Raw genomic sequence first — 22,059 nt, 5'->3', positions numbered from 1 at the left:
CTGACAGGCGACCCCCATGATGGATGAATAAATTCACTCAGACACAGAATACAGTGGAAGAGTGGGCTAGGGGTATCTGTGGCTACTCACTTGAAGGAGTTAACAGTTGCTGGCCTCAACACACTGGGTTTCCTGGCTTTTATTTAGCACATATTTAATGACAAAGGCTTTGAGTTAACGCTACTAGAGGGTGAAGATTAAAGGCTAGGTTCTGAGGTTTAAAGCAAACACTGTTTGTGGATAGTAAACTTCTGCTGACTGAGTAGAAGGCAGTCAAGGACAGATGGGCAAAGGTTGGTTTTAGGACAGTAAGCCATTTAGATAAATTATTTTGCATTCTCCTGTTAACTGCTTTATGCTTTAAACTTCGAGAAAAGGAACTAGCTGCCTTCGCCCCGTTATTTCCTGAAGCTTTCCCAAAACTTCTCAGCCTTCTAAGAAGGTTTGCAATTATTTTATAATGTTTCTAATATTGCCATCTACTCTTCCTGAACAGCTTTGGAAGAGTAGTTTCTTAAAGAAAACAGTCTCCCTTTTATAGTATCATTCAGTAACACCAGAATTGTAGGGGAAAAAAATTTTATCTCAGTAGTTGGGGGATGAGGGCTGTAATGAAAGATAGAAGACGATTAACAGGAGAAGAGACATACAGATGTGTTAACTTTTAATTTTATATGCACAGGAGCATCGCAGAAAGAAGAGAATGCCCAAAGCAGTGGTGAGATTTGAGAGCACATTATAGTACCCTAGTAGGTGAAAGAGAGGGGGCAGAGAGGCACTTCTGGAAAGAACAAATGTTACATGTGAATTTTCAGTGCTACGAAAGAAGTAGCACTCAAATATAAATTTAATTTTCTCAGCAAAGCAACTTCTGCAGAAAGGGTACTCCCACTGGACATCTTGACACAAGAACACCCTGAACAAAGGAGGCAGGGCTGTTTATATCTAACACATCCACCTACTGCTGTGTCCTGATTCCATTGGCTGGAACTGGACTTCACAGTCTAGGCTGCACCCAGTTGTCCAACAACTTAAAACTTTTCTAAAGAGCTAAAGGCAGAGGAGGACAAAGGAAAAGAGGAAGTAACTTGAGGAATGCTTAGAGAAGCAATAACATTTCCAAATAAGGAAGGGAAATAAACTATGACCCAAGACCCAGGCATGTCAGGGCAAATATCTTGGCTAAAGTATATGAACTAAGAACACTGGATACACACATTTTCTTCGTTATGACTAACAGCTACTTTAAAGCAAAAGTTTTTAACATAAATTAACCTTTGAAGAAACTATTATTTATTCATCATGAACTAAGAGGAAAGCTTTGAAGAGGAACCTTTTGTTTATTCTTATTTCCTACAACAAATGACTTCCAAGATAAATGGGTCCTAGGAGAATAAGTAGGAAGTTTTTATCAGTGTCTGTCTGAGTATAGTACTGACTTCATCTGCTCTCCCTGATAAGACGAAATCATTCCCAGTTGATGAAACTTCTGGGGCGGGGATTTATGACAATTGAGTTCTTTTTTATGAAGGTATATTTTTAGACAGATAAGGGAACTCCAAAGAATGCCTCTTCCTATATTTGTTAATTCTCAGATGTGGTCAGTTCAAAATAATCTTTATGCTACTATACGTCATCTGGACAGTTCTTAAGGGATTACATTTAGTTTTGCAGGAGAGAGGCTTTTAACCTCACTTGTTACCAAGAAAAGTGATAACAAGTAACTAATTCTAAACATCTTTTTTCTTTCTGAAGAAACATTTTTTCCACAAAAAGTAAGTTGGTTTTTGCTTGGGGTCTTTTAAGGTAATAATTTTATCAATACAAATACTGAATATAATTTCGTATTTTCATATAGTTTGTCCATCTGAAATGTAACAAATGTATCAAGATAAAAGTATATTTATTTGCTAGTGGTGAAGTGTTTTTAAGAAAACAGTTGGAGATAGTTGTATAATTGACATTGTTGGCAAATTTAAGAATTAAAAACCTTTTGGCAAGAAAGTTAAATGTGGGCTGGATGCAGCAGCTCAGGCCTGTAATCTAAGTACTTTAAGAGGCCAAGTCAGGAGGATCCCTTGAGGCCAGAAATTTGAAACCAACCTGGGCAACATAATGAGACCTCATCTCTACAGATATTAAAAAAAAAAAATTTGTGATTTGTTAAATCACTTTTATAGAGCCTTTAAGAATTAATGTGATTTTTCCATGCAGAAGTAGGGATACTCAGTGTCCACCTTTAAGATTGGTTAAGCTTCGGCCGGGCACGGTGGCTCAAGCCTGTCATCCCAGCACTTTGGGAGGCCGAGGCGGGTGGATCATGAGGTCAAGAGATCGAGACCATCCTGGTCAACATGGTGAAACCCCGTCTCTACTAAAAACAAAAAATAAGCTGGGCATGGTGGCGCGTGCCTGTGATCCCAGCTACTCAGGAGGCTGAGGCAGGAGAATTCCCTGAACCCAGGAGGCGGAGGTTGCGGTGAGCCGAGATCGTGCCATTGAACTCCAGCCTGGGTAACAAGAGCGAAACTCCGTCTCAAAAAAAAAAAAAAAAAAAGATTGGTTAAGCTTCAAGTTCGGGCCAAACTAGAGTTTCTACGTTAGTAACATATTCTGTCCTCAGTGTTTTATCCTATTATATTAATATTTTTGAAAATATTGACACCTAATAGTTTGTCTCAATCTTGAAACCTTATATGTATGCAAATTTTAGGGCTCCATATGGGCAGACTTTAGTCAATGAACATATTACTTGGTACTTACAGCAAGTAGTTTTTAACTTGGTATATTTATTGCTCACATTTGTATTTTTTGTGTGTAGATCATATGCCTGTGACTCAGCATGAACAGGAAAACAAATCCAATGCATTTCCCTCCACATCATATGAAAACTCCTTTCCCGAAGACTGTACATTTCTGTATGTATATTAATTATGTTATTAATGCTTTTGCTCCTAGAAATTTCTTCTTTGTAAATAATTTGGCATTAGAATAGATAAAATGGACAAAAAAAGATTTTTTTTCCCATTAAAGCTTTAAAAGTTGTATATTTTAATATTTTATGGTAGGATAGAATTTCATGAGTCTTTTAATATGTTATATAATATTCCTAGCTAATCAAGTCTTTTTATAAAGTTTAGCTTAAGGTGTCTTTGTATATTTTATTAATACACTGAAGTCTACCAAGTGGTGTGTTTTTTTGTTTTTAGGGCTTAGATTATTTGGAGAATTTAAAAGTGTCAGAGTATTTCAGTATCAGTTGAGTTTTCAAATGGTTGACAGCTCTCAAATAGTGTCAAAAAGTTTATGAGAATAGATTAAATTTTTCTGACCTTCCCTTTCTCATTTTATCATTACTTTCAGTAAAGATTCCATGGCATAAAGGAGAATTGCAGAAGAGTGAATCTGATACTCTGACACATAGTCTTTATTTTTAGTAGGTAATGTCTGTGCCTAAGCCTTCAAGGAAGGGAAGTTTCTGAAAGTTCTCTAGAGCAGAGAACATGGTTTCAAAAAACAAAAAAAAAGTATCTTTAGAAAGGAAGTTCTTTAATTTTGTTACCCTAATTTCATTTGTTCTTTCAGATCAATATTAAATTGACCCCCCAAAAAAAATCTCAATATAGAATTCTTTTTTTGATTTTTGTGTCTGTGAGAATTGTAGATAGACAACTGTTTAATATGATTTGGATTTACAAATATTAGAGATGTCATTGCAGTTTGAGTGGGTCTCAAAAGACCCATAAAATTAGGGTGTTTGTGATTATGTAATCAGAATTTCATTTCCTTAAGAATCTCCCATCTCTCTTGCACTGTATCGACACTCAGAGGCTTTTTTATGAGATTATACCTAACTTTGGGTTGACCTTTCTTAGATCTTTTCAGATGAAGGGACATGTCTTATTAGGCTTAGGATTTTCTTCTTCTGCCGTTAAGAATCCAAGGAGGCATTTCATTCTTGTTTAAGTAATTCATTCATTCATTATGTTTAAATAATGAATAATTAACTGAATAATTCATTTATTATGTTTAATGAAATCATTCATTTTTATGTTTAAATAATTCTTTTTATATTTCCTCTGAGGTCAGAAGTTTATTGCTTATTTTACTTTCAGTACTTAAACCCTTTTGGCAGGCCAGTAGTCACATAGGCTACCTGGTAAACTAAAAGGTCAATAACTAAAGCCAGGGATTATTTACTTATATATATGTGTGTGTGTATGTTTGTGCAGGTACATACATACCTACAGCCCCAGCCCCAGGCCTCAAGATTAGGCCGCACATGGTGGTTCACACCTGTAATCCTGGCACTTTGGGAGGTTGAGGAGGGAGAATCACTTGAGCCCAAGAATTCTAGACTAGCCTGGGCAACATGGCAAAACTCTGTCTCTACAAAAAAATTAACAAAGATTAGCTGGGCATGGTGGCACATGCCTGTGGTCCCAGCTACTTGGGAGGTGTGAGGTGTATCACCTGAGTCTGGAAGGTCAAGGCTACAGTGAGCATTGATTGTGTCCCTGCACTCCAGCTTGGATGACACAGTGAGACCCCTGTTTCAAAAAAAGATTATACAAACTATCAATGGCAAACCCCAGGATGAACTCTTGGGTCTAATAGGACACAGGCTTCAGGCTTTCAGTGTTTTTTGTGGGATTTTTTTTTTTTTAATTTATTTATTTTTTTAGACAGCAGGGTCTCACACTGTCTCTCAGGGTAAACTGCATTGGCACATAGTCACAGCTCACTGTAGCCTTGACCTTCTAAGCTCAAGTGATCCTCCCACCTCAGCCTCTCAAGTAGCTGGGACTACAGGTGCATATCACCTTTCCTGGATAATTAAAAAAAAATTTTTTTGTAGATACGTAATCTCACTATGTTGCCCAGGCAGGTTGTGAACTCCTGGTCTCAAGCAATCCTCCCACCTCAGCTTCCCAAGGTGGTGTAATTAACAGGTATGAGCTACCATGCCCAGCCAGTATTTTATTCTTGAGTTGAACTGAATTTCCACTCCATATAAGTGAGTTTTGACATAGGTAAATGTAAAAACAAAAGTGTTACTTCAGTGATAATTCTTTTAAAAGGATATACCTACTTTTGCGATTTTAGGAAGCCTGAATGTGTGTGTGTGGTGTGTTTTTGTTTTTGTTTTTTTTTGGGGTCAAATAATACTTTGGTTTGTCAAGAGTACACAGCTATTCAAGCTAGCTTAAGTAGTAGAATTTATTAGAGGTGTATGAGGTGTGCAGCTTTGGCCAGCGTATGGGGTGACATTGGGCTTATGGACTTGTACCACTGCTTAAAGACACAGGTATAAATTTAAGCCATTATATATGGCTTTTTACATAACATGCACACAAACCCAAAAGACTGTTTTTTTAAAAATAAATATACACACATGTACCTACACATACATACACACATATATGTAAATAAAATTGGTCTTGAAGAACAGAAAATGTAACATAGCAGGCCATACGGACACTAGAATTGGAACTGGAAAGTCGGTACCTACGGTTAGGGTTGACCTACTCAACTACTTCTCTCCATCTGTTACCAGTAGGTTTTTTCTTTCCTCACATCATAGCTGCTCCAGCTAAACTCTAACCTTCTAATGCAAGTGTTACCTCATGAGACATGTACATAGATAATTTTTTTAAAATAGAGACAGGGTCTAGCCATGTTGCCCATTCTGGGCTTGATCTCCTGGGCTCAATCAGTCCTCCTGCCTCAGCCTCCCACAGTGCTGAGATTACAGGTGTGAGCCACCATACCCAACTATATTTTTTAATATCGTAATTTAAATTCTTTAAAGAGACAGTGTAAATAGCTCAGTATGTATACAAGTGCTCATATCTTTGAGTACACTGAAATTAATATACTTTTTTTTCAGAAGAGGATAACCAAAGAAGGAACTAAACAAAATAACAAATTTACCTACTGCAGTCTTTAAGATGAATACATTTATGTTAAGTTTACATTTATGTTTTAAAATGTCCTCTTAATGGTCATAGAGGATAGAATGACTTCCTACTTTAGCCTAACCAAAAGCTAGATAATCAGTTGGCAGCCTCTAATCCATGCTCCACCTTGATGTTCAGGGTGACTAATGACAGAGCAATTGTCAAACCATATGCAAACTGAATTCCTTACCCAGAGGCTGGCATGCAGGTCCAGACAGCTGTGGATAACCATGCTTACTCCTTATCCTGTGTTTACCTCTAGCACTTTTAATCAATGACTAGGTTTACAATACTGTACATAGAATTGGTTTTGTTTATTTCTGGGCTTTTTTTTTTCTAGTAATGTATCTTCATACCTAAATAAAATTAGCCTTTCTCTCCATAAAATTGGGATGAAATTAGGTTACTTTATTCCTAAGACTTGTAAGTTGGGTGTTTTTTTCCTTCTGTTTAGTAAAGTGAGGCACAGATTAAAAAAACGATCTTTTCTATGGTTTATGCTAGTGTTTTATGTTTTTCTCCTTTTCTGTTTTCTTCTCTCCTCCTCCCATTCTTCCCTAACTCTTCTTAAATGTAAAACATGTATTTCTCTCAGTGTTAATTGCTTAGTAACTAGAGTCTTACATCTCCTATTTTTTATTTATTAGTCATAAGAAGAATACTTTTAAGCTAGTTTGGCTTTCTTGAAATGTAAATTCCAAAGTACAAGTTTTACCAGCATATTTACTAGTACAAATTTTAGTCCTAAGTAGTTCTAATTATATATTGTTCAGGAGTGGCTAACTTGGAGTTGTATAGCTGTATTTATTGTGTCATATGAGGAAATTATGTAAAGGACATTAAACTACTATTCAAATATTAGTTGTTATTTAAGAACTAAGGATAACCCAGATACTTTCTCTCTTACATATATACTGAATTAATTCCTTCATATTCCAAGAAAAACTTACTGAGTCATCTGCATCAATATTTCATGTTCCGCTTCCTCCCAAAAGCAAAACAGGAACCAAAAAATTCATAGCTGAGGCCAGACACATTGGCTCATGCCTGTAATTCTAGTACTTTGGGAGGCCAAGGCAGGCAGATCACTTGAGCTCAGGAGTTTGAGACCAGCCTGGGCAACATGGTGAAACCCCATCTCTACCAAAAATGCAAAAAATTAGCGGGGTGTGGTGACGCATGCCGGTGGCCCCAGCTACTTGAGAGGCTGAGGTGGTCAGATTGCATGAGCCCAGGAGGTGCGGAGGTTGTAGGGAGTCAAGATTGTGCCACTGTACTCCAGCTTGGGTGACAGAGTAAGATCCTATTGCAAAAAAAAAAAAAATTATAGGCAAAATGGGGAAATCAGATAACAGTTACAAAGTAATATACTACAGAATCCAATTTGAAACATATTTATTTGGTTAAGTCAAGTTGAAAAAAACAATAGAACAGTTTACTATAGCTATAAATCTCTAAGTATATAAGTAACTTCAGAGTGAGTAACCTGTATCAAAACAAAGAACAAGGCGATGAAAGCCTAAGGAATGTATTCCAGTAAATTCTGAATGAAAGAAAATAAGGCGTTTTTTCTCAGATAGACAAATAAATAGAATACCCAGAGTTGAGATTATACTATAATTCCCTCTAAGAAAAAGTGGTAAGAAGGCACTTGACACCTAACAACAGGGAACATGTAGGTTCTAAGGACCAGCTTTGAAAAACAAGAAGATATTGGATACTAAAATAAATCAAGGGCTGGGTGCAGTGGCTCACACTTACAATCCCAGCACTTTGGGAGGTCGAGGTGGGTGGATCACTTTGGGTCAGGAGTTCAAGACCAGTCTGGCCCACATGACAAAACCCTGTATCTACTAAAAATACAAAAATTAGCTGGGTGTGGTGGCACAGACCTGTAATGCCAGCTAGTTCGGAGGCTGAGGCAGGAGAATCGATTGAACCTGGGAGGTGGAAGTTGCAGTGAGCCGAGATCATGCCACTGTACTCCAGCCTGGACAATAGAGTGAGACTCTGTCTCAAAAAAAATAATAATAATAATAATAAAATCAAGGAATAAAAATAATTACTAAATTGGATTAGGCTAAGGAAGATAGAACCTAAATGGGAAAGAAAAACAAAAGATGAGTTACAGAGTATATTTCTTACTATGCTATGTCCTTCCTAACATTATTCAAAAGTACTGGATAGATTGAAGTTATTTAGGGGAAATATTACCTTCCCCTGCCCCCTCATTTTTAATGCATTAGACATTACTACATTGTAGTCCATGGATAGTGATGGATTTGTGGTAATCATTTAGCTATATTCTTAACAATATTTTTTACTATCTTTTCAAGAAACTTAAAAGAGAATATGTAAAGGAATATAACATATTCACACCATCCAGAATTTAGAACTATTAACAGTCTATTGTATGTATTTGCAGTCTCTTTTTTATTTTACTTTATTTTTTTGGAGACGGAGCCTTGCTCTATCATCCAGGGTGGAATGCAGTGGCATGATTTCACCTCACTGCAACCTCTGCCTCCCGGGTTCAAGCAATTCTTCTGCATTAGCCTCCAGAGTAGCTGGGACTACAGGTGTCTACTGCCACACCTAGCTAATTTTTTGTATTTTAGTAAAGATGGGTTTCACCATGTTCCAAACTCCTGAGCTCAGGCAGTCCTTCTGCCTCAGCCTCTCGAAGTGCGAGGATTACAGGCATGAGCTGCTGTGCCCGGCCTCAGTCTCTTTTTTAAAAAGAAAATAAAACATTATAGTACCTCTAAACTATATTCAGCTTCCCAGCATGACAGGTTTCTTTGCCCTCTCTACCTTTCTAGGAGCAATCATTATCAGTTATTTTTTAAATTTATAATTGACATAAAATTGTACATATTTGGCTGGGCGCGGTGGCTCAAGCCTGTAATCCCAGCACTTTGGGAGGCTGAGGCGGGTGGATCACAAGGTCAAGAGATCGAGACCATCCTGGTCAACATGGTGAAACCCCGTCTCTACTAAAAATACAAAAAATTAGCTGGGCATGGTGGTGCGTGCCTGTAATCCCAGCTACTCAGGAGGCTGAGTCAGGAGAATTGCCTGAACCCAGGAGGCAGAGGTTGCAGTGAGCCGAGATCGCGCCATTGCACTGTAGCCTGGGTAACAAGAGCGAAACTCCGTCTTAAAAAAAAAAAAAAAAAAAAAAAATTGTACATATTTATGGTAGACATTCAGTGCAGGTATACATTATATAATGATAAAATCAGGGTAATTACTATATCTATCACTTTAAATATTTATCATTTTCTTTGTAGTGACAACACTCAAACCCTTCTAGCTATCTTGAAAAAAAGACACTATATTGTTATTTGCTATAGCTCCCTCTATGTAACAGAAGACCAAAACTTGTTCTTCCTGTCTCATTTTTATTTTCTATTTTTTTAGAGACAGAATATCACTCTGTCACCCAGGCTGGAGTTCAGTGGCACGGTCATAGCTCCCTGTAGCCTTGAACTCCTGTCACAATCATTCCACCTCAGCCTCCCCAGTAGCTAAGACTACAGGCACATGCCACTATGCCAGACTTTTTTTTTTTTTTTTCACTTTTTGTGGAGACAGGATCTTGCCATATTGCCCAGGCTGGTCTGAAACTCCTAGGCTTAAACAGCCCTCCACCTCCTTCTCCCAAGTTGCTGGGATTACAGGCTTGAGTGACTCTGCCCAGCCTAATCTTCCTCTCCAACACTGACGAAGACCAACCTCTCTCAGTCCCCTATTCCCTCCTGCCCTCCCCAGCCTCTGATAATCACCCTTCTACTGTCTACTTCTATGAAATCAACATTTTTAGATTCCAGATATGAGTGAGATGCTGCTGTGTTTGTCTTGCTGTGCCTGGCCTATTTCACTTAACGTAATGTCCTCCAGGTTCATCCATTTACCAGGTTTATACGTTGTTACTGCAAATGACAAAATTTCATTCTTACGGCTGAATAGTATTCATCGTTGTTGTCTGTGTATGTATATGTGTGTGTATATAAATATATACACCACATTTTTATCCATTCATCTGTAGATGGGCATTTAGGTTGATTCCTATGTTGGCTATTGTGAAAAATACTGCAATAAGCATGGGAATGCAGTTGTCTTTTTGGTATACTGACTTCATATTCTTTGGATATGTACCCAGTGTTGGGATTGCTGGATCATATGGTCGATCTATTTTTAATTTTTTGAATTTCCATCCTGTTTTCCATAATGGCTCTACTGATTTGCATTCCCACCAATAGTGTACAGATATACCTAAGAGATAATTGCAGATTTGGTTCTGGACCACTACAATAAAGCAAATATCACAATAGAACAAGTCACAAAAAGTTTTTTGTTTCCCAGTGCATGTAAAAGTTACATTTACACTATACTATAGTTTATTAAGTGTACAGTACCATTATGTCTAGAAAACACAGTGTATATACCTTAATTTATAAATACTTTATTGCTAAAAAAATACAATCATCTGAGCCTTTAGCAAGTCCTAGTCTCTGTGCTGGTAAAGAGTCTTGCCTTGACATTGATGGCTGCTGATTGTTCAGGGTGGTGCCTGCTGACTGTTGGGGTGGCTATGACAGTTTCTTAAAATAAGACAGCAATAAAGTTTGCCACATTGATAACTCTTTCACGAAAGAGTTCCCTGTAGTATGCGATGCTGCTAATTGACAGCATTTTACCCACAATAGAACAGGTTTCAAAATTGGAGTCAGTTCTTTCAAAGCCTGTCACTGCTTTATCAACTAAATTTATATAATGTTCTATTAATACATCCTTTGTTGTCATTTCAACAATGTCCACAGCATCTTCATGAGTAGATTCCATCTCAAGAAACCACTTTCTTTGCCCATCCATAAGAAGCAACTCCTCATCCGTTCAAGTTTTATCCTGAGATTGCAACAATTCAGTCAAATCTTCAGGCTCCACTTGTAATTCTAGTTTTTTGCTATTTGTGTCACATCTGTAGTTACTTCCTCCACTGAAGTCTTAGGCCCCTCAAAGTCATTCGTGAGAGTTAGAATCATGAATTAAGGTTGATATTTTGACTTCCTCCCACGAATCACAAGTGCTATGGTGAATCCTTTCCAGAACGTTATTTACTTTGCCCAGACCCATCAGAATCACTATCTATTAATATTATCTATGGCAGATAATATTAATAGCATTATTAAGTGTATTTCTTAAATAATAAGACTTCAAAGTCAAAATTACCCCTTTGTCCATAGGCTGCAGAATAGATGTTTTGTTAACAGGCATAAGAACATTAATCTCCTTGTACATCTCTATCAGAGCTCTTGGGTGACCAGGCCATCATGGCTCACTGCATCCTCGACTCCCCAGGCTCAGACAGTTCCCCTACCTCAGCCTCCTGAGTAGCTGGGACTACAGGTGTGCACCACCACACCCCACTAATTTTTTTCTATTTTTAGTAGAGATGGGGTTTCTCCTTGTTGACCGGACCAGTCTTGAAATCCTGGGCTTAAGTGATCCTCCCACCTCAGCCTCCCAAAATGTTGAGATTGCAGGTGCGAGCCACTGCTCCTGGCTGTAGTCTCTGTTGATAAGAAAATTATACTCTTATGTGTATTTTTGGAAATTTTATAAATAAAAGTGTTTTAAATGTATGTTTCTCTTGACCTGGCAATTCCTCTTAAAGGAATATATCTTAATAATCAGGAATTTGGTCAAGGATTTATATATGAGGATATTCATTAAACTAGTAACATAGAGACAAATTGGAAACAAACATTTTTAATATTAAAAGATTTATAGGGCTAGTGTAGTGGCTCACACCTGTAATCCCAGCGCTTTGGGAGGCCAAGGTGGGTAGATAGCTTGCGGTCAGGAGTTTAAGACCAGCCTGGACAACATGGTGAAACCCCATCTCTACTAAAAATACAAAAATTAGCCGGGCATGGTGGTGCATGCCTGTAATCTCAGCTACTTGGGAGACTGAGGCATGAAAATCACTTGAACCTGGGAAACAGAGGTTGCAGTGAGCTGAGATCATGCCACTGCACTCCAGCCTGGGCAGTAGAGCGAGACGCTCTCAGAAAAAAAAAAAAAAGCTTTATAAATAAATTATAGTACATCCTTTCACCTGTTAGACTCTGAAATCCAAAAGCATCAAGACCCACCTGATTGATGAAGCTCTGTGAAAACAGGCACTCTCATTTATTGCTGAAAGAACTGACACAATGGAGAACAATTTGACAATATTAATTAAATAACTAACCCATTTGCCTTGTGACCTAGCACTCACTTCTGGGAATATGTTCTGCAACAATCATGTATGAAATTGTTATTCATACAATAAGACTAATAAGTAATCTTATAGCAAAGATTATTACAGTTAAATTACTTATTAAAAGATCACTGTATACATTTACTGTATATGTTCTGAAAGATCACTGTATAAGCTAACTAGTCCACTGTTGTGGTCTAGCCTATACTACATGCTATGGAAAAAAGTCCATTATTGCAGACTAGGTAATTAAATTGTGGGCTATGCAAAGGATTACTATACAGTTGGAGAAAGGATGAGGAAGATCCATATCTGCACATACAGTATGGTAGCCACTAACTACATGTGGCTATTTAAATCTGAATTACATAAAATGTAAAAATTCAGTTTTTGGTCATGCTAGCTACATTTAAAAGTGCTCAGTAGCCACATGTGCCTACTGGCTACCATATTGGACAGCACAGATATAGACCATTTCTATCAATGAACAAAGATTTTTTTGGACAGCACTGCTTTGTATAGTGTATTAGTCCATGTTCACACTGCTGATAAAGACATACCTGAGACAGGCAATTTACAACAGAAAGAGGTTTTGTACTCCAGCCTAGGTGACAGTGTGAGATTCTATCTAAAAGAAACAATACGTAACAGACATCTAAAAATAGAAAATACTATCTAAAACAAACTTATAGTTCCACATAGCTGGGGAGGCCTCACACTCATGGTGGAAGGCAAGGAGGAGCGAGTCACATCTTACATGGGTGGTGACAGGAAAAGAGCTTGTGCAGGGAAATTCCCCCTTACATTACCATCAGATCTCACAAGACTTGTTCACTGTCACGAGAACAGTGCAGGAAAGACCTGCCCCCATGATTTAATTACCTCTCACCAGATCCCTCCCACAACACATGGGAATTCAAGATGAGATTTGGGAAGGGACACAGCCAAACCATATCATATAGCAAATACAGAACATCTCTAAAATAAATACCTGTATTATAATACATAATAGATACCTAAAGGTAGAAAATACTATGTAAACAAAACTGAGTTTTCTTGTGAAAGTTTAAAACCTGATTTCCAAACACATGGAAGCTTTTCACAGATTTTTTTCGTTTTTTTAGACAGGATCTCACTCTGTCACCCAGGCTGGAGTAGTGGTGTGATCATAGTTCACTGCAGCCTCAACCTCCCAAATCCAAGGGATCCTCCCACCTCAGCCCCTGAAATAACTGGGACCACAGGCATGCACCACCATACCTTACTCATTTTGTTTATTTTTTGTAGAGATGAGATTTCACTGTGATGCCCAGGCTGGTCTTGAGCTGAGTTCAAGCAATCCTTCCCTCTTGGCCTCTCAAAGTGCTGGGATTACAGTTGTGAGGCATCACACCCTGCTGATTTTTTTTTTTAATTAAAATCAATAACCACCCCATTTTCTCCTGTCAGTTTGCCATTTTTTCAGATGTATCAATATGATTGCCAGGTAGATTACATATTATGGAAATAATTCAGTTGGTACAATTGTTGAAGGCAAGCAGTATAAAGGATTCTTGATGAATTCATAAGTTTTCAGCCAGCCTTTGTTTTTTTGCATGCAAAGATCTTGATCCCAGCCTGCCTGAAGAGGTAACCTTCTTCAGTGCTTGATTGATTGCATGTTCTAAATGAACTCTAAATTTGCTAGGTGCTATGAAATACCTAACCGAAAGTTACAGCTGTAATCACTTCCTGAAGTATTCTGAAATTAGGTATAAGGCAGACCTGGTGCGCGCCTGTGCCAGCTATTCAGGAAGCTAAGGCAGGAGGATCATTTGGGAACAACAGTTCAAGGCTGCTGTGTGCTATGATCACAACTGTGAATATTCACCACACTCCAGCCTGGGCAACATAGCAAGTCCCCATCTCTGAGAAAAGTTTTAAAAATAAATTAGGTATAATCTCTGTATGGCTGCAGAACATCTTAAAATGTGTATCTTAGAGTCTGGCTTATTTTAATATTGTCTAAAAAGATGATGGGAAATAATTATAGTTGTTTTTTTTTAATGGGGAATTGAACTATAAATTTGAGATACTAATAAATAATTTATTTTAACAGATCAACAGAAAATAAGGAAATTATCTCTCTGGAACATAAAGTTGTAGACTTTAGAGAAAAAGACTCATCTTTGAATTTATCTTATCAAAGTCATGACTGCTCTGGTGCTTGTCTGATGAAAATGCCACTCACCTTGAAGGGAGAAAACCCTCTGCAGCTGCCAATCAAATGTCACTTCCAAAGACGACATGCAAAGACAAACTCTCATTCTTCAGCACTGCATGTGAGTTATAAAACCCCTTGTGGAAGGAGTCTACGAAACGTGGAGGAAGTTTTTCGTTACCTGCTTGAGACAGAGTGTAACTTTTTATTTACAGATAACTTTTCTTTCAATACCTATGTTCAGTTGGCTCGGAATTACCCAAAGCAAGAAGAAGTTGTTTCTAATGTGGATATTAGCAATGGAGTGGAATCAGTGCCCATTTCTTTCTGTAATGAAATTGACAGTAGAAAGCCCCCACAGTTTAAATACAGAAAGACCATGTGGCCTCGAGCATATTATCTAACCAACTTTTCCAGCATGTTTAGTGATTCCTGTGACTGCTCTGAGGGCTGCATAGACATGTGAGTAGAAACAAATGACATTTCAAAAAATCTTCTGAATGTAAGGACACTTGTTAAGAAGTCTTGCTATGTATAAATTTGTCTGTCTAAAACCTGTTCAAGAGTCTACAGTGAGGCTGGGCATGGTGGCCAACACATGTAATCCCAGCACTTTGGGAGGCCAAAGTGGGAGGCTAGCTTGAGCCCAGGAGTTTGAGACCATCCTGAGCAACATGACAAAACCCCATCTTTACAAAAAGCTTAAAACTTAGCTGGGTATAGTGGCATGCACGTATAGTCCCAGCTACTCTGGAGGCTGGGTGGGAGGTCTGCTTGAGCCCAGGAGATCAAGGATGCAGTGAGCTGTGATCACACACTGTACCAGAGGCCTGAACAACAGAGCAAGACCCTGTCTCAAAAAAAAAAAAAAAAAAAAGTCTACAATGGAAAAATTAACTCTCTCACTAGCAGTAGGAAAAAAAAAAAAAACCTGTAATTGTTTGCCAAATATGGTAATTTGAAACTCATTTCTTCCAAGGATGCGTATTTCCTTTAATCTAGTACTAATACATTAAAGGATAATCAATAGCATTACAACAAATGATATTTAACAGTGCCAGACACTGTGATAAGTACTATACATTCATTTTCTTTTCTTTTTTTTTTTTTTTTTTTTTTGAGACAGAGTTTCACTCTTGTTACCCAGGCTAGAGTACAATGGCGCGATCTCGGCTCATCGCAACCTCCGCCTCCTGGGTTCAGGCAATTCTCCTGTCTCAGCCTCCTGAGTAGCTGAGATTACAGGCATGCACCACCATGCCCAGCTAATTTTTTTGGATTTTTAGTAGAGACGGGGTTTCACCATGTTGACCAGGATGGTCTCGATCTCTTGACCTCGTGATCCACCCGCCTCGGCCTCCCAAAGTGCTGGGATTACAGGCTTGAGCCACCACGCCCAGCCTTACATTCATTTTCTTAATCTTCACAAAAACCCAGAGGTAGATAGTATCTCAGTGTTATACATGAGGAAGTTGAGCCTCAGAGAAGTAGACGTGGGAAGGTCATAGGGCAAATTGTAGAAACAGAAATTGAACCCATGTTCTTAACTGCTGGGTTATATGTTGTATTTTACTTCTAAAAATCATTTCCTGGCTAATGTGATGCTTACAACTAGTAATTTTTTTTTATCATAGTATGGTTTTAACATTCCATTAAAAAATGAAAATGTTCTAATACATTAAGACTTTGAAAAACATTTTAAGGGTGTGTAGTACACATATTTATAGGTATACAGATGTAGAGTAGCATTGCATTATATATACATTGAATTTAATGCAAATTTAGCTACCTATATTAGGCAAAAAAGAATAAAAGAATGATAAATAATTTAAATAGTATAGGTAATAGTTTTCACTGTCCTCTCTATTAATTGGATTGTAAGATGAGAGCTATATTTACTGTTACCTCAGTTTGGCTCAGTTCCTTGAGGCCTCTCATAGAGAAAACCTCTCACTGTACTGTTTTATTCTGTTTTAAAATATGTATTTTATTTTGTAAAGATTGCCTCTAAATGTAACCCAACTTCTTTATCTGGGCACTGGACTCTCCAGAGGAAAAGAAACAGGTACCTGCATAAGACTGGGAATTAGGCCAGTATCTCACAGGGCCTGGAACTGTATTAATGAAAACCTTGTTAACAGCTGTAAAACCAATAGGGTCAGAGCCAAAGTGGTGGAGAAAGCACCCAACATAGAGCTGCACACAGGGCTAAACCCCACAGAAGGTATGATTTCAAACAAACATTTAAAGCACAAAAAGATGTTTAGGACCATGAAGGCAGTGTGAGACCTGACAAGTAGGGAGAATTCACACTTGAAGAATCAGAGATAAATGTTAAATCTGATTGAAAGAGACTTTAAAACAGGTATAATTAAACTGTCCCAAGAGGCTGGACACCGTGGCTTGTGGCTATAATCCTAGCACTTTGGGAAGCTGAGGCAGGAACATCATTTGAGCCCAGGAGTTCGAGACCAGCTCAGGCAACCTAGTGAAACCCCATCTCTACAGAAATACAAAAATTAGCCCTATGTGGTGGGATGCACTTGTAGTCCCAGCTACTCAAGAGTCTGAGGGTGGGAGGATCACCTGAGTCCAAGGAGGTCGCGGCTACAGTAAGCCAAGATTGTGCCACCACACTCCAGCCTGGGCAACAGAGTGAGACCTCTTTCTTCAAAAATAAAGCAAAAGCTATTAAGTAACTTAATTGTATATAAAGTGTATATACCTAATCCTGTAGAAAAGTTAAGAGGAGTTAACTAGATTTGTATATAGCATGGATCGGTCTCAAAAACATATTGAACAAAAATAGCAAGTTATAGAATAACACCTATAGTAATTTTTTTATAATGAAAAATACACAATGTGTTATTTGTAGATACATGTGCATTTAAAGCATAAAAGACGCCACAGTAAATCTCTTGAGAGTTTAATCAGTAATGTTTTACTTTTTAACTTTTCTTAAGAAGACCATGTATGCGTGGTGTATATTCAGTGTGTATATTTTAAATTATGTACATTGGAAAAAACTAGACAAAATGCTGACAACTAATTCTGGATGGTGGAAATATGGGTGTTTATTATCTGTATTTTTCTGTACTTTTTAAACTTTGCATACAAAATCACATGGGTAAAAATAACTATAGATTTTTTACATTTGTAAACAGAATCCAAATTAATGAATTTGTTGATTTTTCTTGTTGTTGTTCTTTTCTCTTACAAATGGCAGCCACCATTCTGACTTGTATTAATTAATATAGAAAATGTAGACAATTGCAGAGGAAAAGACCTTGAAGTCACTTGTTCAGCAAAGAAGACCAAGATCCAGAGATTTTAACCAGCTCACCTTAGTCACATATCTAGTTATACAGCTAGAGTCCTGAAGTTTCTTACTCTGTATGGAATTATGGATCCCTGTCAAGTTAGTTAATCATCTGAATAGAAGGGAGAGTATTATGGTTGCAAGTTTCCTGCCTCACAACAGTATGAAAAAAGGATTCTATAATAGTAGCCAGATGCCCAGTATCAATTTCCCCAATCTGTTTTTGTGTCACTGGAGTGAGAGAGAACTTAAGATATCTGCAAAAGTACATCCTTAAAAATTTGACATATTTTATCCATTGGAAAAGAGCAGAACCAGCAGAATTCTCACAAACAAGCTTCTGTGCTGAACAGGGAAATGAAAGCAATTGATTTTGAAAAGCTAAACTCATGTAGTTAAGTATTTATTTCATGAGCAAATAGAGATGCAGTGCAGTTTATAATTATGAACTTTTGGTAGGTATTGTCTTTCAAAGAGATCTATTTAGGGAAAAAGTTCATAGTGTTCATGAGCCAAACAGCTATTCTAAATGCTATTACATCTTTTAGTACATCATTTATGCTTTTATCAAGATAGTCTCTTGATTTAACTTGGTGCTTTTTCATTCTTTCTCCATCCATTGCCTGCCTTTAAGAACAAAATGTGCATGTCTTCAACTGACAGCAAGGAATGCCAAAACTTCCCCCTTGTCAAGTGATAAAATAACCACTGGATATAAATATAAAAGACTGCAGAGACAGATACCTACTGGGTAAGGTACCTTGAGGATTTGTTGCAGGGTGTGTATATCTTTGAAGGTGGGTACTTTTTATCGTGGTCTGAAATTTTATAGATGTTGTTAAATCTGGTTGAATTTGGTTCTAATACCAAAAATTCGAATTATTAAGGAATAAAAACCTGTATATTTTTCATGGAAATGGTAGTCAGAGACTACATGTACATCCTACAGAGTGTACTCGAACACTCACCTGCTTTGAGTCTGGCTCTTAACACTCTAGGATCAGCCTACTTTGGGCAGCCATTTTTCCATTTAAAAATACACTGTCTAGAACTCATTGGAGAATTGGGAATTTTCAACCTTTCAAGATACTGACTCACTTAATCTTCACAAAGCAGCCCTATGAAGTAGATATTATCATATAATCCCCATTTTTAAAATGCAAAGTTAAAGCACAAAGAGGTTAAATAACTCATCCAAGGTCATACAGCTAGTAAATGTGGAAGCTGTGATGGGTACCCAGGCACTCTACCTCTAAGAGTTTTTACATTTAGCCTGCTTCCCTCAGTAGTTATCAGTGCCAGTAAGTGGAAATAAACTGCTTTTTGTTTTTTGGGGTGTCTGATTTTCTCTTTTGCATATTTTGTTGACAGCATTTATGAATGCAGCCTGTTGTGCAAATGTAATCGACGATTATGTCAAAACCGAGTCGTCCAACATGGTCCTCAAGTGAGGCTACAGGTGTTTAAAACTGAGAAGAAGGGATGGGGGGTACGCTGCCTAGATGACATTGACAGAGGGACATTTGTTTGCATTTATTCAGGTAAAGCAAAGGTTTATTTTCAAATTATTCCAGAGTAGAATCTACCTTTCTGAATATCCATTTTCCTAGCCACGGCCATTGAGAGCTTAAAGCAAGGTAAATAGTAACAGTATCTAAGAGGAACATCAGAGGAAGGCAAGTGAACTGGGAACTTGAGCATTCTGAGATACCTTAGGAGGTACCATATGTTCAAGAAAAGAAAGGTTCAGAGATGAAACTTGGGTAATTGTGTGAGGTCCTGTTTTTTACGAGGCACATTTGTTTTGCCTGCATGGCTACAGGTGCTTTGGAGTAAGGGTAGAAAACTTTCTAAAAGTAAAAAAAAAATTAAATGCCTGGCTTGCCAAGGTAAAGATTACCTGTCAAAGACTTCCTTATTCAATGTTTTATGCTATTATTAGAATTTAACAAGTTAATGTGATACCTGCATGTTATAATTCAGTGACTTTAGGCAACTCACTTTATTTGGGGGACTGCAGAGAGTTGTCCATGCTGCAGAGCAAAACTTCCCAAGCAGTGTGTTACAGTTGTGCAATTACTGATTCTTCAGGGCCACAGCCCCAGGGCCAAACACATCAGTCTTCAGTAGTTTTAGGCATTTACCTCCAGGCAAATGCCTAAGGCTACGCAGCAAAAACTTATTTTCTGTGCACATCCTTATGTAGGAAAATTAGAGAAACACAGCTTTAGAGCCAGTCTAAAGGGATTGTCCTTGACTTACTCTCAGCAGCTAGACAGCAGGACACAGAACAACCAGGTTCTGAAATTCCTTATCTGAAAATTCAGGTTTATCTGTTTACATGACCAAGTGCTTAAAAAAGAAGAGAAAAATTTCAGGTTCATGTCAGGGAGAACAAGAAGCTTGCAGAGTTATGTGAATTCAGAGTAGTCACACTTATGGATCCCTGCCACTCCCCACTTACAGATCCGTATTCTACACAGCCTGCCTAGACATTCATCTCTCATACTTCTCAAAATAACTCTTGGATGAAAGCTGCCTATAAAATGCCAAGTAGCGTCCACATAGTATCATTGGTTTTATCTGTGTTGCTAGAAAATATACCTAAGCTATGTCTTTGATCTAAGGATAGGTAAGAATATCCTGCTATTAATTTTGACTTGGCAACTATAATATTGAATACCTTGAAAGAAAATGCATAAACTTACAAGATTTTAGTGTTATGCAAGACTTAATATGACAATGCTAGGTGCATATCACCACAGATTTAAATAGGTAATTTTTTGGTTAGAAAGTGTAAGTTTCAGATGATAAAGCCTTTTTAACTAGACACAAAAGCTACAATTTTATGTCTAGATATCATCTAATTTTCTAGAGTACTTTCTGATCCATATCTTTGTTTTGTATTATTGTAGTTAAATCTCTTTTGTGTTACACCAAAACAGACAGATGGGTTTTTTAGTTACTCTATTTTTTAATATACTGGAATATAAGAAATATCACATTGGTCTTTATCTTACAGCAGTTTTGTAGGATGAGTTAATGTGTTTATCTTCGTTGTAGAAAGTATGGATTCTTTAGTCATGGAGTAGAAATAGAGGTGTCCATTTGTTGTTAGCAATTATATTCTCTTCTGTCTTGTTCAAACTCTTGAACATTTTTTTCCTTTTAGGAAGATTACTAAGCAGAGCTAACACTGAGAAATCTAATGGTATTGATGAAAACAGGAGGGATGAGAATACTATGAAAAATGTATTTTCAAAAAAGAGGAAATTAGAAGTTGCATGTTCAGATTTTGAAGTTGAAGTTATCCCATTAGGATTGGAAACACATCCTAAAAGTGCTAAAACTGAGAAATATTCACCAAAGTTCAGTAATAATCCCAAGGAGTTTACTATGTAAGTAATAGCTGAGGAACCCAGAGTAAATTTAAATTATTATGGATTGATTGGTTCTTTTTCTTCCCCTCTTTCTTTCTTTTCTCCTCATTTGTATTTATCATCTTGCTTTAAAGTTGTTAAATCTAACACTTTGAGACATCCAGGACATTTAAAAATCTAGTCAACATACTACCCTCAGTGTTCCATTTTCTGGAATTTTACCTTATGTGACTTTAATCAGGTTTTTTATGAATGTCGTAAGTTTTACTGTTTTTAAAATTTTTCCATTTTATCTGCAAAGTTTTCATAGGTTCTCTTCCTTTTTTAAAACGTACTTCAAAAATTATTTAAAGTATGATTTTATTTCCCTTCTCTAGGGAAGGAATAAACATTGCTGTTCTTTATTATTATGGATATTTATGTAATAATGGATATTATCTGTACTTCAATAAAGAGAATGAAGAGAATTTTTAGTGATACAGAATCACTTTTTTTTTTTTCCTTTTTAGGGAAAGGAAGTATAGCAATATTTCAAGAATTCGATATCATTCAGTTATTAGAGGTCCTGAATCCAAGACAGCCATGTTTCAACACAATGGGAAGAAAATGGTAAAAACGGCAAAATGTAGATGGGGCCTTCTTTTCTTTTTTAATTTTTATTTTTAAATCTTTTTTTTTTTTTTTTTTTGGACACAGAGTCTCACTCTGTCACCCAGGCTGGAGTGCAGTGGCACAATCACAGCTCACTGCAGCCACAATCTCCTGGGCTTGAGTGATCCTTCTGCCTCAGCCTCCTGAATAGCTGGGACTTCAGGTATACACCACCATGCCTGGCTCTTATTTAGTAGAGACAGGGTCTCACTATATTGCCCAGGCTGATCTCCAACTCCTGAGCTCAAGTAGTTGTCATGCCTCAACCTCCCAGAGTGCTG

General features: G+C 37.4%; 1 protein-coding gene across 5 annotated transcripts in view; it reads left to right on the top strand.

Annotated features, from left to right (window-relative positions):
- Nucleotides 1-22,059, top strand: part of SETDB2 (SET domain bifurcated histone lysine methyltransferase 2) — a 65,008-nt gene that overhangs the window by 31,604 nt on the left and 11,345 nt on the right. For all 5 annotated transcript variants that reach the window (XM_010330087.3, XM_010330086.3, XM_074387685.1 and 2 more), the window contains 6 exons: nucleotides 2,822-2,918; nucleotides 14,327-14,890; nucleotides 18,382-18,498; nucleotides 19,119-19,288; nucleotides 20,920-21,145; nucleotides 21,637-21,736. In XM_010330087.3, coding sequence (XP_010328389.2) covers nucleotides 2,822-2,918; nucleotides 14,327-14,890; nucleotides 18,382-18,498; nucleotides 19,119-19,288; nucleotides 20,920-21,145; nucleotides 21,637-21,736 — 1,274 coding nt within the window. The remainder of the gene's footprint in view (nucleotides 1-2,821; nucleotides 2,919-14,326; nucleotides 14,891-18,381; nucleotides 18,499-19,118; nucleotides 19,289-20,919; nucleotides 21,146-21,636; nucleotides 21,737-22,059) is intronic.

This window comes from Saimiri boliviensis, chromosome 16 (assembly GCF_048565385.1).
Source record: "Saimiri boliviensis isolate mSaiBol1 chromosome 16, mSaiBol1.pri, whole genome shotgun sequence".
In the NCBI taxonomy this organism is placed as follows: domain Eukaryota; kingdom Metazoa; phylum Chordata; class Mammalia; order Primates; family Cebidae; genus Saimiri; species Saimiri boliviensis.
Note: the sequence above shows the minus strand (reverse complement) of the source record. Positions and strands in the feature narration are given on the sequence as shown.